This window comes from Notothenia rossii (genome assembly GCF_949606895.1).
Source record: "Notothenia rossii genome assembly, chromosome: 1".
Classification (NCBI taxonomy): domain Eukaryota; kingdom Metazoa; phylum Chordata; class Actinopteri; order Perciformes; family Nototheniidae; genus Notothenia; species Notothenia rossii.
In genome coordinates, this window is record NC_136912.1 from 15,224,630 (window position 1) to 15,242,729 (window position 18,100).

An 18,100-nucleotide genomic window follows, 5' to 3' on the forward strand; every position below is an offset into this window, starting at 1 on the left:
CCGTGGAGGGAATGTAGTGCAGTTTTTGGTCTGTGTAGCAGTCAGGACGGATGTGTGGGGAGAAGGGGGGTTGGTTGGTGGGATCAGAGCCTTCATGGCAAATGTTCCTCCACCATCAGTCACACTGCTCTAATGCCAAAACACAGACCCTGGAACGCACTGCTGGACACTATCTGCAGGCGATTAAAAGACAATAACATATAATAATAATGAGAAGCATGATAATCTCCAGAATAGATGTTAAAACACTAAAATTGCAACCACACGCCCGGGGAACTTTGCATTTTCAAGTTTTATTAGCCTATTTGTCATCATCAGGGATGCCATGAACTGCGAATTTATTTGCAAAATACAGTTTATCCACCTATTTTATGCTAAATTATGATGTGAATTCACTGTGCATTTTTCAGCACGAGCATACATTATTGTGTAATTGACACTGTCTTTGGTGTTTGTTTGCTTTCTCCAGCTTCTGGTCATACTGAGCTCACCTATATTTAATGTGTCACAAAAGAGCCTCGTCGGCACATAAGTGGTTTGGGCTGGAGCTGAAGAGGTGCATATTGGATTAACGTTAGTACCATTTGAGCAGATAGGGTTTAGCCCTTTATAATACTTTCTTAGGTTAGCCCACTGACCTTACCTCAAGAGCACTTGATTTTGGTCATTTTTAAATCCATTGTAATGTTAAGGAAAGAATAAGAAAATACATGAAATGTAACTTAAAGTTATATATATTATGTCACATACAGTATTTCTTAATTACATTTTTTTTTAATGATCCATGTAAGCACACGTACATAATTAAAGCTATATATCATCAACTACATGTATAATCAACATGCACAAATGGATAATGGTGTTTCAAAGTTTTAGTAAAATATTTTCAGTAAAAGGAATAAATGGCAAAAGACATTGGGGCCATTTAAGTCAAAATGGTGGTTTGGAGATTAAGAAGACTCAAGTTAAGATTTAGTTAGCCAAAATAATATTTTTAACTAAAAATATAATGTCAGCTACGGTAAATCCAAGTATGCTACACTGGTCCTGGGTTCACAGCGGAAAGGTTTTATCCTGCTGCCAGCCGGTAAGTAGATCCGGACGTGCGCAGCGCGGAGAGATACCGGGCAGCTCGAGAGAGGGAGGGAGAGAAAGGGAAGCAGTGAGGGGATAGAGCGGCTGCTGCTGGTGGTGGATGGAGTAACGGAGAGGAGACAAGTCCACGTATTACCATGCCGAGATTTGGACTACATAAACTACCTGCAAAACCTCCAAACATAAGAGATTAATAATAGAAGAGGTACGTGAATCGTTGTTTGTAAACGCTGTGGTTCTTTGGCTCGTTTAGCGTTTATCTTTGGCATTTGTGTAACTAGTAAAGAAAGTTGAGATTGGTTAGGTCTGCTATTGTGAGCTGCGGGCTGTGAGAGAGCCGCTGCTGCTTTCTCTTTGGGGGAAGTTTAGTCTCAGAAAAACTATTGGAGTAGTGTTGTTTGTTATTACACCAGGCTTTCTGTCGTTCGTTATTCACCCGAGATGTAGCCTACTTTAGGTTATGTGTTACGTTGCGTTTAAAAAGTATAGTGCTTTTCCCCAAGCAAATCTCGCTGAGCGCATGCACGGCTCCCTTCGTTTCATGAAGTGAATGGCTTTAGTTGGGGGATGGGGCTGGAAATGAGACAGTCTGCAGACACCTAACTTACTTTCTTCAAATATTTAATGTTGTCTTAATGAAAACAGTTCATTGGTTAAAGGTTGCAAATAAAGCGATTGAAGGTAAACTGTTTTGTACGTTATGTGTAAAACTAGAAGTTTTAGTTGTAATGTTAGTTGGATTTTTTACAATGGTACCAGATGGTTCTTTTGTACCTGCAGGCTATAGTTTCAAATGTAATGTGTTCTTAGTTAAGACTGTCACTTATTAACCCAGCATAAAGCATTAATAAGTAAACCATGTTCGGGTCATTTTGATACGCCAAAAGTAAATAATGTAGGTTAGGTTTTATACACAGCACTCCAGCGCAGACATGGCAACGTCTTGCTTTTATTTGTCTTTGTACGGACTCCCACGCAGCCGAGTGGTTGTAAAGCGGCTGTAAACGAATGAATCTGCAATTTTAAAGCAGCCTTATAACCATTTTCTTCCGAGTTTTTTTCCCAGTGATTATAGCTTGATGTGATATAAAAGAGCACCCTTGTATTGGATTTATCACGGCATGGTTTATAATTTATCTTTACTGCCAGAGAAGTCCAGTTTCCTTGTAAGTTATATGATGCTATTACATAGTTGCTGCTGCTTGCAGTTTAAATTACATTTTCAAATCGTTATTGGGTGGCCAGATTGCATTTCTATACATAAGGGAAAAAAAGGGCAACTGGCTGATAAATTAGCAGTCTAGCGTTGAATACATTTTTCCATCAGCAAGACAATTAAGGATGTTCTTTGCAAGTTATTTATTTTTAAGCAGATTTTTGGATAAATTACAGTAGGCTATGTTCTTCTGTTATGAATTGCACACAGATTATTTGGCATCTTGCATTGTGCAGACGTAGAAGCAGTTGAGGCTAAGATCTTGTCACCTGACTGACTGCACTGCTTTATCTTATTTTCACATGGAACCTATTTAGCTATGTATCAGCCCGGTCGCCACTTGTGATGACATTCAAAGGAGTCTGGGAAAGTGCACAGTTAAAAAAGGAATACGGAATTCAGCATTAAGACTTTTTTTCCATGATGAATAATGTGTTTTATTTATATTATTCAGATTTGACTGTTTTTTGTATGTTGTCATACTAACAATTGTATTTTTTGTGTTTCCAGGTGGTTCTGTGAAGATCACGGTACAATTATGGGGACGCGCTTTGTTTCACTGCTTGTGCTGCTCATGCAGCTCCTCTGTGGCTGCGCAGGGAACCAAAGGATGACGAGGGCTGCCTCAATGCAATTTACCCAGTCTGTTTACAATGCCACAATATATGAGAACTCTGCTGCTAAGACTTACTTAGAGAGTCACGTTAAGATGGGGGTCTACATCACAGACCCATCCTGGGAGATACGGTACAAAATCATCTCTGGAGATAATGAGAACCTATTCAAAGCAGAGGACTACCTGCTGGGAGATTTCAGTTTTATGCGAATAAGGACCAAAGGAGGCAGCACTTCCATTCTGAACCGGGAGGTTGAAGACCACTACATGCTAACTGTTAAAGCTTCAGAAAGGAGCACTAATTTTGAGTGTCGCACTAGAGTGAAGGTGCAGGTACTGGACACCAACGATCTGAGGCCTCTTTTCTCACCAACATCCTATAGCATCTCTCTGCCAGAGAACACGGCCATACGCATGAGTGTGGCCAAGGTCACGGCAACAGATGCAGATATCGGTACTAACGGAGAATACTACTATAGCTTCAGGGAGTGGACGGACATGTTTGCAGTTCATCCAACAAGTGGTGTGGTGACACTGACTGGAAAACTAGACTACTCTGATAAGAAGCTGTACGACTTGGAGATCCTTGCGGTGGACAGAGGAATGAAGCTGTACGGCAGCAGCGGCTTCAGTAGCATGGCCAAACTCACAGTGAGGGTGGAGCAGGCCAATGAGCATGCACCTGTCATCACTGCTGTAACCCTGGCCCCCTCGGATGCAGACCATGACCCCACCTATGCTATTGTGACAGTGGAGGACAGTGACCAGGGACCAAATGGAGAAATAGCATCATTGAGTATAGTGGCTGGTGACCCTCTTCAGCAGTTCAAGGCTGTGAGAAGCAGCCCTGGGAGCAAGGAGTATAAAATAAAAGCAGTCAAAGATGTGGACTGGGACAGCCAGCCTTTCGGATATAACCTCACTTTACAGGCGAAGGACAAAGGCAGCCCCCCTCAATTTTCATCTGCTAAATTGGTACATGTCACTTCTGCCCAGTTCAAAGTGGGCCCTCCAATATTTGAAAAGGCCGTTTACAGAGTCAATCTTAGTGAATTTGCCCCTCTTCTTACACCTGTCACTATGGTAACAGCTTTGCCAAAGTATCCACAGCTAAAGTATGCCTTTAGACACAAATCTGACAAGAACAGATTTACTATCAATCCAGATACTGGCTTAATCAGCACTGCAGGACCAATCAATGCTGATTCTGCTCCTCGATTTGAGCTAGATGTGATCACCAGTGACAAAAAAGCGGCAACAAAAGTGATCGTTGAAGTGATTGATGTGAATAACAATGCACCTGAGTTCCAGCAGCCATCCTACAAGGCCAGTGTTGATGAGAATGTGCCCACAGAGACCAGTGTGATAACTGTTAAAGCCACTGATTTAGACAAAGGGGAAAACGGCTATGTGACCTACAGCATTACCAATATGAGCCCTCAACCATTTGTCATCGACTACTTCTCTGGTGTCATCAGTACGTCCGAGGTCCTGGATTATGAACTCATGCCAAGGATTTATAGTCTCAAAGTCAGGGCGTCAGATTGGGGATCTCCTTACCGGAGAGAGGTGGAGGCATCAGTCACCGTTACATTAAATAACCTGAATGACAATAAGCCCTTGTTTGAAAATATAGACTGTGAAGTTACTGTGCCAAGAGATCACGGCGAGGGAGAGCAGATAACAACCGTGTCAGCCATAGATGCGGATGAGCTGCAGCTAGTACGGTACTATATTAAAGCCGGGAATGATCTCGATCTGTTTGAACTGAACCCAAACTCCGGCGTGCTCTCATTGAGGCACACGCTGAGTGAGGGAGAGGCAGCTAAAGTGTCCTTTCATAGTTTACATGTCATTGCGACCGATGGCGAACACGAGACTCAGCCAATGTTCATGAACATAACTGTCATCACAGCACGCAAGCCTGTCCAGTTAAAATGTGTTGAAACTGGTGTCGCTACCATGTTGGCGGAAAAGCTACTTCAGGGCAGCAGAATCCACATGCATACTGAGCTGGATGACAACTTCATGGACTTTCACTCAGTCAACCGGTACCCTCCTCTGTTTGACGAGCCCTTCCCTAGTGTTATTGAGTTTAAAGAGGACCTGCCAGTTGGGGCCCGGATTGTGCATTTAAGTGCCACAGACGCTGATAGCGGTTTCAATGGAAAACTAGTATACGTTATTTCAGGAGGTGACACAGAAAGCCGCTTTGTAGTTGATATGGAAACGGGCTGGCTTTTGGTTTATTCCCCTCTTGACAGGGAAACAACAGACCAGTACACCCTCAACATTACAGTTTATGATCTTGGAATACCACAGAAATCCTCATCACGCCTCTTGGGGGTTAAGGTCCTGGATGCCAACGATAATAGACCTACATTTTTGCAAGATTCATATTCAGTTGAAATAAGTGAGAGTATACCTGTTGGCACAGAAATCATCCAGGTGGATTCAACAGACAAGGATCAAGGACATAATGGAGTCGTGAAGTATTCCATTTTGGGAGGCACAGATCATTTTGCCATCCATGAAGACACTGGTGTAGTGACTGTGACAAAGCTGCTTGATCGAGAGCTCCATCCAGTTTATGTCTTAAAGGTCGAGGCCCGTGACCTGGCAACGAACGAGCCTCAATTAGTCTCTACCGTGCCACTTAAAATCACCTTGGAAGATGTGAATGATAATCCACCGAGATTTGTTCCGCCTAACTATCGCGTGAAGGTGAGGGAAGACCTTCCTATCGGCACCGTTATTATGTGGCTGGAGGCTCACGATCCTGATACTGGACCTTCCAGTCAGGTACGATACAGCCTTATTGACAACGGAGACGGGTATTTTGAAGTAGACAAACTCAGTGGGGCTGTACGGATCGTGCAAAATCTAGATTATGAGACAAAACAGGTGTACAACCTGACGGCAAAAGCTAAAGACAAAGGGAAGCCCATGTCCTTATCCTCCACCTGCTTCATTGAGGTGGACGTAGTGGATGTGAATGAGAATCTCTACAGGCCTCTGTTCCGATCGTTTATGGAAAAGGGATATATAAAGGAGGATGCACTTGTCGGGACATCAGTAATGACTGTTTCAGCTGAAGATGAAGACAAAGAAAGAGACGGAGAGATTCGATACTCCATACGAGATGGATCCGGCCTGGGGATATTTTCCATCGATGAGGAAACTGGTGAGTCTCTTTTCTCAGTGTTACTATAGAGCTGAATAATACTGGTGATCATTTCTGAAGTAATTTGCATGAGAAGTGTTTTATGCAGCCTGAGTTTATTCAGTGTATACAACAATGAGGTAAGGTAGTCTTCCAGCAGACGGGAAAGGTTCCTAATTCCAGTCATTTTTCCTCTTTGGGAGAATTGACGGCAAGAACAGACGGACCAGCTGTCTCTCAGACCTGTGTGGACATTCCTGAGTAGTGCTGTGGTATTGCGAAGATTCTAGGTCATTTCAACTCTTTCCACAGCTCTGTGAATACATACTCATTTTTAAAATAATGTCAATTTGGAAAACGTTCATATATGTTGGACCTAAGGTCAGAAATACTCTAGTAGCATTTTAGAAATAAATGTATTTTATAACAGAATATATTCATTATCGTACTGAAGGCAGATTTTGCTTGCAGGTTTCTTATTATGTGGCAGAAATATGTCAATACTTGCTCAGCTGCCCAGAATGATTTCATCAGCTGACTCAAATTAGCTAAAAATAAGCAGTCTGGAATTCTAGGAGTTCCTTCCCAAAACCTAGCCATCACCTGATTTGGATGTTTTAGACTTGGCTTGTTGCCTTCCTTTTAAAACTAGCTAACCACATTCTTGTGCAGCTCAACGGGACTTTTTTCCGCTGTTTGAAATTAAATTCCTCTGCATTATACATAATGTCTTAATGAGGCAGTGAAAGTCAATGCATAATACATTGATTTCTCTTGGCACATGTTAACCTTAATGGTTCATATCTGCATAATACAGCTTGAAATGTATAACTGCTGCTGAGATTTACTGTCGTACAAAGACGTTTATATTTGTACAGTAATGTTTATTAAGAATCAGAAATATATGACTTATTCACAAAGTTGACAGGGGCTTTCCTCAGTGAACCTGCAGGGAATTACTTCCTTCTGCTTGGTACATTTAGCATGAGGAGATGAGACTTCATGAAGGATCTGTCCTGCAGGACTGTGTGTCAGCTGTTGTGTGTTTATGATTGTTCTGTGGTAGTAGTTGGATTTTCATAGATGGATGCTGCAAGCTTGAACCAGTAACTATGTATGCTGTTCTATTTTTGTTATAGGTCAGTTTATTCCTATTTATGTTCTATATTGACTATATTTGAAGTTGACTTTTGCAAAGGATAATATGTAGGATAAGTCTAGATAAGGCAACATGCATGCCAGCAGCTATTCTAACTCAAATTCCTATGTAGTGTACAGATTCATGGAGCCTAGTCTGATCTTCTACTTAATCCCAGAGGCCCATACGAAGTGATTATTAGGAGGTGCAATGATAGGATTGTGCTGGGTGGGGTTCTGTTATTATGGATTACATCTCAGGTCAGTAGACAACTAAATACAGTCAAGGTGGTAATGCCCCTCCTTCATCGCACTAGACGAAGGGTGTGGTTTCTACTATATGCATTTAAAATATTTTTGCTTCTAAAAGGAAAATATAAGCATGGGTGCATGCCCGCTATATATTCAATGCTGCAGCTGCATGTAGTGAATCTTAACCAGAATGTGTTAAAAATAGAAAACAAATGAAAAAGTGGCGTGAGGAAAAATTCCAGAAGCCACCTTCAGTCATGGAATTCGTTTTTTAAGGGTGGGAAGGAGTGAGGGAATACGGTTCAAGTCTTTTCCTGTTTTTCTAGACCCACGTAATTCTAAACCCAGGCCGTTGTGTTTGTTGAGAGTATATCAGTTTGTTGCCTGGTCTCATATATGTTGTAGTGTTTTTGTTTGTTTGTTCTACCACCACAGTATAAATCACTATTCTTTCTGCGCTTCCTCTTAAAGTTGCATACACAATAAAGGTATCAGCTGCTGAAACATTGCACTGTGGTGGGTGATGCGAGGAAACAGTGAGTGATTCTCCTAGAGTAGGTGTATCTAAAAAATCTCAACAAAGGTTGTGTTTTGAACAGGCAAACAACCCACTTGACTGACATTCCCAAACCACACAAGGTTACATTTAAAAGGGGTATCTGTGATGCTGTTCATAGAATGCCATCATGTTCTCATTTACATCAAGTTCAAATCAAGGAAACCCTTAATATGCAAGCTTCTTCCCTAGATATGGTTCCTATTCTGTGGGACAGCTCAGGGAGTCCATGGCAACTGTTTGCCCAGACATTCTCTGTGTTATTAAAAGCTTTGTACTCACTGGCTTGGTGCCATCTTAATTTAAACCTACTCTTATCAAGACTCTTTTCTGGGCCCCTTTCCATGCTGTAGACCAAAATTACCATTCCTTGTTTTAATCGGAGAAATTGCTAATAGTCAGAGGATTTTTGACTGACAGGGACCAAAACTAAACTTTGGTAAACTGAAAGCTTTCCATGAGCTTATTTTTTAAAGGTCCCATGTCATGGCCATTTCCACTGATCATAATTCCATTGTTGAGGTCTACTAGAATAGATTTATATTGTGCAATTTTCCAAAATCACTTTGGTTTCTCATACAGCATCTCTGTAAACTATGTGTATTCACTGAATTTCACTCTCTGCCTTTAACAGCTCGTTGTAGCTCCAATAGCTCCAGCCCCCACCCTCCGGGACGTTTTGAATCGCGCTGAGCTCCGTGGAGGTGTGGTTTCCTTGTTTAGCGACAGCAAAACACAGCCAAACTCACCCTGAGCACACACAAAGTCACAGCCGAAGTAAAAACAATAAGTGTGGCTTGATATTGAGTAAGAAAAAGGTTGATAAACGCTGTGAGAATGGGTCAGCAGAGAGAATTTCGCCACGCTCCCAACTGTCTGTTATCAGCCTGCAGCCAGGGAGGAGAGATCAGCAGAGCTGCCTGCAGCCATTCACTGAGTGTGTGTGTGAGGAAGTCCGTGGATTGGTCAATTTGGACCAATCAGCGGGGGCTTAACGTAACGGCTCCGCAGACGTAACGTAACGGCTCCACGGATTGGTCCATTTGGTTCCGGGTAACGCATGACATCATGCGGTACCCGGAAGAATCAATGGACAGTGACGTATCTCCAACGAGGCGTTTTGGGGAGGTATTTTCTGTGTTAGAGTTTTAGCCGCTACAGGGTGTACTTTGAGGGGTTTTGACTCTGCAGACCGTTTACATGCATAAAAACCTTCATAATACACAAGGGGACGGGTAATAACCGGAAAAGCATGACATGCGACCTTTAACATTATCCAACCTGCAGATTCAGCAGAAATAAAGCAATTTTTGTGTTGAATATAAAACAAAGATGAACTTTAAATCCTGGTTTATTCAACCAATTTCATTGACATTTTTATCTCAGAACACAATTGTATTTTGTTTCTCCACCATTATGAGCAGGGGTGGAATAATACTAGTGAGGTCTGGCTTTGGTTTTGCTTGTGCCCTTCATGTCAACCATTCATGATTTTATTGGCCTTCTCTTCAGAAAGGCTTTGCAACTAACGCTGTTAAACCATCGAGAACTATTTAAAAGATGTTTGGACCCCTGAGCTTGACACGCCCTCAGGTGAAACTACTTCTACAGAGTAATCAAAAGAGCTCTGCATATTGTAAATGGGCCAATACGGAAGACAGCTGTGAGGGTTTTAGGTTCTTGTGCAGATCCCAACTATGAATTAAACATAAAAAGTTGTGATCAGTTGAATTCAAAGAAACTCATACAAACGCTACCAACAGTTGCACTGGTATTGAGGTGAATACATACCTTCAGCTTTCAGTGCCAGTTGAAACAGACAAGCAATAAAACAATTCTTATCATTACGAACATATGCAAGTCTCCACTCCCCTCATTATAACTGACTCAGCCTTACACACCTTCAGACACCGGATAACAACCATCAGATAAAATGGCAAGGGTTTTGATTGCCAATGAGTAATAGTCTTTTTATTTCCCTATGATGGGATGACTAAGGGAAGTGACTATGTTCAAATCTAGTTGCTTAGCCCTTACTGATAAAAGTTCAGGTAGACAATTGCAAGAATATGTATAAGTCAAATGGAAATAATCAATTTCACGGGAGGCCATTTTCAACCTTTTTTAGAAACAATTTCACAACTTAATCTAAGGCTGCAGGATGGAGTAATAGAGGAAACAATCTATTATATCTATCTATAGATATTGAATGTTGTTAAGTACATTCAGGAACATTAGCTAAGTAGATGACTAACTGGATCTAAGATCTAATTACATGTATATATTAGGGCTGTCCCGAATACCATTTTTCGGGCTCCGGATATTCGGTAGTAATCAGCAGCGAATATTCGGCGCGGAGAGATTTTAATTGTATTTTTATACATTTTTTTTTCCAAGAAATATTTTTTTTCAAAAAGGTTTCATAACACGCTCCGAATCCAAGACACCTGACAACACGCTGTTAAGCAGAAGCGCAGAAAGAGTATACTATTACGATTTATATTTATTTATTGTCTCAGTACTCGCAAACAACTCAGTTACTGTTTAAACGGCGGATAAAGCAGCTTCATCATGGCAACTTGACAACAGCTAAGCTAGGCTACTACTTACAGCAATCTGGTGACTTTTCAGAGTTGTTGTGCCACCGTGGTAGGCCAGTTTCTTATCGCATATTTGGCACATATTCTTCTTACCATCGTCCAATTTAAAATGGTCCCACACAGCTGAAGTCTTCTGCATTTTGTGGGTGAAACAAGGTGAAGCGAGGTCAGGAGCACAGGCTGAGATTGTATATATTTACGAATTTTAACAGTGCAATTCAAAAGTATAAATATAGTATAAAAATATGGCAATTCACCTTTATTAATAGCATACATTTAGAAAAAAAAAATAGAAAAACGAATATCCGAATAATGAAATTGAAACCCGAATAGTTGGCCAACGAACGAATATTCGAATAGTCGAATATTCGGGTACAGCCCTAGTATATATACACTGTTGCCCAAAAAGTTTGAATAACATATTTGTTACCTCTTCTCATGACATTATTGTGTCTGAAAATAGGATTAAAAAGAGAAATGTGTCTGAAAACACAACTATTCCAACTTTATGGGCAACATCGATATATAAAGGCAGATATACATTTCATCACCCACTCATTGAGTTAATATCCACAGAAGTAGACCACAGGACAATCCATTCGTGAGTTTCCACTTGAATGTAAATGGTAACTCAAGGCTTTGTTGCTGTGGAGATGATGGCATGGAGCTAGACAAAAGCTTACTTGTGTTCAAAGCAAGTTGTGTCTGAGTTTGAAGGGACATTATCCAGTGCACAAGGTGACCAAGGCAGAGTGTTCAGTCTAGATGAGACACAGATGCTGATTGTATAATGTATGCATTGCCCTTTCTTGGTGGATAATATATGCATTGCCCTTTCAACGGAAGCTTTTTGCAGCCTGTGCTGTAAATGTGTTCTTTGTGAAAGGAAATTAAACTGTTTGATGCGCAATGACACTGTCCTATTAGTGTTTTCCATTTCCACAAAATAAATGACTGTCTTTTATTTCTTTTTCCATCGTCCCCCATGTAAAGTAAAAAGATTCTTAAACGAAAAAGACATTTTTACTTGTATTTGTTCATGGTCAAATGTTTGCCATTAAGTACAGTCTGCCAAAGCTAATTTTCCTTTCAGTTCCTATATGTTTGAGATAAAAGTGGGACTGCAAAGTGGCGCATAACTCCAAGTAGTCTTTGCTTGAGTGCTGTTACCGTGGAGACGGGACCAGGAATGTGCAGCGGGACAAAGTTGATTGTAGGTTGCTAAATGAAAAACACACTTTCCCTAGTCAAAAGTGTGTTGTCCTCTCAGTCCATTAAATCTTTTTAAAGAAACGTAAGGCTGATTTGTGCACAGGATGTGCTCCATTGTGTGTTTATTTGTGTCATGCTAAGACTCTTGTCAGTTAGATTTATATATTTCTGTTGATTTACAGTAGGTCTGCAGAGTTTAAACTTTTAGAGCAGTGTCTTACAAAGTGGACCACAGGGAACATTTAGAAAGCTGTATTGATGGTATGTACATATGCTTATTTAATATAGTAACATACAAAACATTTTAATTAAACCGTTTGTAGTTATTTAATACTTCAAGCCTCTGGTGCTGCACAGAGAAACCGCCACAATCAGCAGTTTATAGCATTGTACTACAAAAAGCAGTGATACATTGAAAACGTGCACATCTTCGTCACAGAGATATAAGAGATACAGACATGATTGTATCCTTTTTATTCATATCAAGCTACTATCAGCTACTATTTCAAGCATTTAGAGCCAATTTCATGCAATCTGATACCTGATAAGTGTCAGGCCTGACCATAAATACACTGAGGTGCATTCAAGTGTGTTAACTAAATATTTCAAATCTGTCAAATCATTTCTGAGTCAACAATGTTGACTACTACTATAGCTGGAGGAGGGGTCTATTTGTAGACTATGCAATCACAGTATATCATGTATGGTGTTAAAGTACTATGAAACCACATTTAGTTTCCCCAAATGTATGAAGGTTTAAGAGTCTGATAGTGATTTTTCTATCTTGCCTATCTTAGTGGTTTCCCCATTTTCTAATTTATAACCCAAACGTGTTTAGTTTGTTGTTTTTTTTTGTTTTTAACACCTTTGTTGCGACTGTTCAAGAGGTATTGATCTTTAGTCATGTTCTACGATGATTGGGTTTGCCTCATGGATGGGAAGCCAACAGGAGATCGTTTCATGGTCTGTGGAGTTGTACCTGGGGCAGTAGCATGAATCTCTACCTATGTGAAAGGGAAATTGTTTGCTGTCAGCTCAAAGTCTACATCTTTCTTGGGCCAGCTGGGGTTACAATGTACACTGGGAATATAGAGAGAGCTATAGTGTAGTAATATGTGTTTCTCTCATTGTTAGGCACAGGGAGAGAGCTCTGTGAGGCAAGGAATAATAACTGCTTCTAAATAATACTGTGATATTGAATCAAGAAGTATTGCTCTGGCCTCTTCAAATGCCTTTGAAAAAACGCTGCTCCCAGTAACAATGGATGCTTTGTATCGTCAGTCCCAAAAAGCTATCTCAACTGGAATGAATAGACATTCTTTTTAAAATGAGGAAAGGAAAACCTTTTCAGAGATGTAGTAAGTTTACCAAAGTATTTTTTCAGTCTCTTTCCCAGGCTCGAAGTCAGTGTACAAATATATGATTTTCAAGTTTTTATCACAAACCTTTTTACATTAAAGCTAAAACAACCTTTGTACTGGCCGTAAATATAAAAAACAAACACGATCAGTGTCCTCTATTGTTATGCTGGTAAATTGATGGAGCTGATCTTAAGTACCATGTTCCCTTTAGCCAGCTGCCGTCAGCCATTTCTCTGCCAGTACTGACAGTATACCGCGTGCCCAGTGATGCATGAAGTGGAAATGGCTTACTGGCTCAATAGGCCGGGATATTGAAAGAGATAAGATAGACATGGGTTTTGGGTGATACTGTATCCCCAATATGATTATCTCCTAGACCTCTCCTAATGTATTATGACCCCTTTATGCCTTTCCAACTAAACAGAGGATTTAACACAAGTCAGAGAGCCATGATGTCATTTACTGTAAACCTAGTAATAGCAATATCAATGTACAGTGCATTTATTTATATGTATGAATGAATGCAAGTTTAACTTGAAGAATATGGAAGATTTATTTTAACATACAATTCTGACCATGATCTCTTAAGATAAACATTGAAATCCAATATAAACTTCTGAAAAGCAAAGTTACTGTGTAGATACTACAGATTTAGAAAACTATTTGACAATCTTTAGCTTAGAACTAGCTAATAGTTAAAAACAATTTTGAAACTATGCCGATTCATCAAAACCATTACAAGTCAACTGAAAAGCCCCCTGCGATCCAGTCCACACACATTTTATGGAATATTAACAGTGACTAAAGCTTTTAACTTTGACTAATAACCGGTTCATCATATTGCACAGAAATGATAAAATCAATGCAATAAGCAATGCTTTGAATGTATAACGGTAGAACATATTTTTGCCTTGGACCATAATTCAAATGTTTTGGTTTTAAGCATTCATTCCAACTGGCTTGAAGTCTTTGAAGCAGGGATCTTGGCTACAGATGCCTGGGAACTTTGGGATGATGTGATATTGAGTTGCTGGGTAACAGAAAGCTCACTTAAGGACTTTTTCTATTACACCAGGCCCTACAACGTGGTAGTGGAATCTGAAGCATTTTGCCAGGGCCGTGGAAAGAGAAGGGGGCTGAACGCACTGAGAAAGTTTATGTAAGCATGTGAGCGAGAGGCCTGTGAAGGCGGAGGAATGTGGGGTAGGGGTGAGCTGAATTACCGAAGGTAGTTCAAAGCAAGACCCCATTTTTTAACTGCCGAATCAAAAAGGACAACCTAAAGTATGCTGAACCGGCAGCCACTTAACTCCTTAACTCAGTTTCCAGAGTCAGGGCAGAAGTGACAAAAGTTACAATAGTTTATCGACAACATGTACAATATTTAGTACGCTTCAACAAATAGTGACATGAAGTCAATGGTTTCAAACAGCTCTTGAAAAGTCCCTCTCTCTAAACTCTGGCTTCATTGTTACTGTGAGTTGTTTTAAAATATGCTCCTTGTGTATCTGTGATTTAAAGACGTCAAATACCTGCTACTCCTGATCATTTGAAATCCTTTGGCTGTCTGAAGGCTTCACCACACTGCCACTGTGCTAAAGTAACTTTGAAGAACAAAGCCAGAGGGAAAAGAAAAGAGCAAGAAAAAAAGAAGCGGAAAGCAAACTGGCAGAGGCTGCTGCACGGCCTGTTTTTATTTTTTCTGCGGCCTAAGGGCAGGTTTTGCCTTTGCCTAAGTGGGCAGGCTTAGGCTAGGTATATGGGACGGGTGTGGCCTCTAAATTCTTCAGATTGGTCTTTCATGTGCTTTGTTTTTGACAGATATATTTTCATATGCTGTTTACCTTTACACATTTCTGGTGAAGTTGTTTGTTTAGTTTTGTTCTGAGGTAAATACGAACAGAACAATGTGTTCTTCTTTCTGCACGTTTGCATTGACATTTGGTACGAAAAGGCTGAATTGTAGATAGTAACATTATTATTGCAGCTGCAGTTGTATTCATTTTGCAAGTTTTTCATCTGCAACATGGATGTATCTCAGGTATGCTGATAGATACAAGCAGAAGGAATGTGAGCATGACCCTGAAGAAAGTAGAATAAGTCTGCTACCCTGGTGTCTGCCGGTCAAACACATGAGCACTCAAGCATGGGCATCTTCCTGGCACAGGCCCAGAAAATGCCCATATTTTCCTGTTTGTCTCTTCTCTTCTCTTTTTTTGTCTGATAAGCATTTGTGCATGTGCACTCATGCCAGCATGTGCTTTTACTCTAGGCCTTCCTCCTCTCCTCACACCAGCACCTCTAACTGGCTTCACTTTTGTTCGTATCTTTAACTTCCCTCCTAAATGTCCCCTTTCTCCACTTTCTACCAGTGCCTGAAACATTTATCCTTCTCTCCTGTTGTGATCCTGCTCAGGAAACCTCACATAAGCATCTGCATCTCTTATTTATGTTTAACATTTGCAAATCTCTGCACATGTTTTCTTCCAGTTGGGATCCACTCCCAAGTTGTCATCTTAAATAAGATTATAAATTAAGCAACCCTGTGTTATTTTTATCTAAATGTTGACAAATCAAACTGTTGTTAGTTTGACTTATTTTATGAGTTTTCTAATGCTTGGTTGTGTTTCTCTCTGTGTGTCAGAGAGAAACCATTACTTTGATTATACAGAGTTGTCTAATTTGCATTCTTGATATACTGGCTGTGTTGTTTTTGCCATGGGGCTCTTGGCTTTAGGATACATTGAAAGCGAGCTACCTATTCTCCCCTTGCCTGACTACCCCTCTTATTACGATCCTCAAGCCAAGTTGAGAGAGCTATAATGATGACTAATGACAAGTTAGAATCCCAGGTTGAAAATAAAGGGACGCTTAAGTAAAGCGGGGCGACAGAATAAATGAGCTGTAGCCCCAAACTCCCCTTCCGTGTTAAAATTGTGAATTTTGTGAGAAGTATTTTGGAGCGTTATCTCTTTTCTAAGAAACGTGTCTTTACCCAAGGCACAAGGTTTGGCTGCTCTCAGTTGCAGTCATTCACCACAGTTCATCACGTTACAGTGGGTGAACAAAGGCAGCAGCAGAAAGAGAGATTGTCTGTGTAAACTATTTGAACCTTAAATATGTCCTTATTAGTATGGCTTTGTGGAAGCGCTCTTATCTGGGCCAGTTAAACATTCAGACTACAAAATGGACACAACCACACCCGGTAATGATATGGGTGTGCCTATATCGTTATTCACTTTTATTGGTTATCAGATAATAAAACAATCAAATATAGCAATACATTTCCTTTGCTCTCATCAAGGTTATAGAGATATCACAAATAACACAAACATAGCAATGGTTGTTATTTTTAAGGTTGTCAGGGATTCCATTGTCTGGAAGATATTTGTGTTTTTATTTTTGCCCTTTCCTGCTTTATATTTTATCGTTACTGAAATAATGAGACCTTCTAAGTGCAAGTTACCCAATTAATATGGTGTTTTTCAGCTGCTATTTCTTCAGTTTTTGCCTCTGAAGGTTTTGTTTTTCTCCCCAATGTATTGTTATCCATTGAGTTATCCATCAGTTTACAGTGATTGCAGTGAATAACCAATCAAGGTAACTGCTTTGCACGAGGTTTACGTTGCAACATGTTCCGTGCTTGCATTGAATTAAAAACAGAAATCTTAGTCTGTTTATTATTGGACTATTAGTGTTCATGTTTACACATTAATTAACACTCCTCCCAAGTAAATTAACATATAGACATGTGCACACCCTCTCCTTTAAACTGAAACTCCCCTATGTCTATTTACACATACACATTCTCTCACACACAAACACTTATCCCTTTCCGAAAGTTCAAATGTACTTACTGAGCACCTGGTGAGTGCCGTAAGTGGGCTTGGGTGGGGGACTCAAAGCACTAAAGCCTCAGAAAGAACATTCACACTTCCTGCCAGTTTCAACCATTCAAACATCTGCATGTGTGTTGGCAGAAGTTACATTTACAGCTCAAGCATGTATCGGCGCCCAATAGAAATGCATTGTTCTAACATTAAAATATACCTTGATGTTACAAAATGTGTACCTTTTTTTTTTTTTTTCTTGGTGCATTGAGACCTATTTGCACCAAGGGTCTTTTTGTATTGTCAGTCAGTCCTATCATTTTATATCCAGCACTTAGTTATTTCAGTTTGCAAGCCTTCCCATCCTCCACTCTTTAACCATTGTCAATTTATACAACTCACAGGCCTCTGAAAGCTCTTTTGTTTGCACAGCTGACAGCTACAGCCCCCACATGGCAGTGAAAACACTTCCCTGCCAGAGAATGTAAACAGGAGAGCACTGATTGGTTGTTGTTGATATATCTCCTTGACATGTTTCAGTCAAGGTGCCTTCAGTCAACATGATCAGGGACAGCTGGTGATCCAGCCTCTGTTCCCTTTATTGATAGAAATTGATCTTAGAGATCACTTATAGTTCAGGCAGTGATGTGACACTCATGGCATGTCTTGCACATACAAATCCTCCCTGACATGACACAAGCTAAAGACTTTGTTTATGTCTTTCTCATCCCCTAGGTATTATCCGAACACAAGAACTGCTGGATCACGAGACAACACCTCACTACTGGCTCACAGTCTATGCGATGGATCGTGGCGTGGTGCCGCTCTCGACCTTTGTTGAGGTCTACGTCGAAGTGCAAGATGTCAACGACAATGCACCGCAAACCTCAGAACCTGTCTACTACCCGTCTGTCATGGAGAACTCCCCTAAAGATGTGTCAATCATCCAGATAAATGCAGTGGATCCAGATGCCAAGGCCAGTGATAAACTCAGCTACAGGATCACCAGCGGCAATCCCCAGGGTTTCTTTGCCGTTAACGCCAGGACCGGTAAGATTGCTG

At 40.5% G+C, this 18,100-nt stretch overlaps 1 protein-coding gene across 9 annotated transcripts in view; it reads left to right on the forward strand.

The window, feature by feature from the left end:
* The first annotated feature begins 1,162 nt into the window (after positions 1–1,162).
* Positions 1,163–18,100, forward strand: part of fat1a (FAT atypical cadherin 1a) — a 72,227-nt gene continuing 55,289 nt past the window's right edge. For all 9 annotated transcript variants that reach the window (XR_013807099.1, XR_013807100.1, XM_079674626.1 and 6 more), the window contains exons 1-3: positions 1,163–1,300; positions 2,822–6,111; positions 17,774–18,088. Coding sequence is in view for 7 of the 9 variants with exons in the window: in XM_079674626.1 (XP_079530752.1) it covers positions 2,850–6,111; positions 17,774–18,088 (3,577 nt within the window). In the remaining 2 variants the exon portion in view is untranslated. The remainder of the gene's footprint in view (positions 1,301–2,821; positions 6,112–17,773; positions 18,089–18,100) is intronic.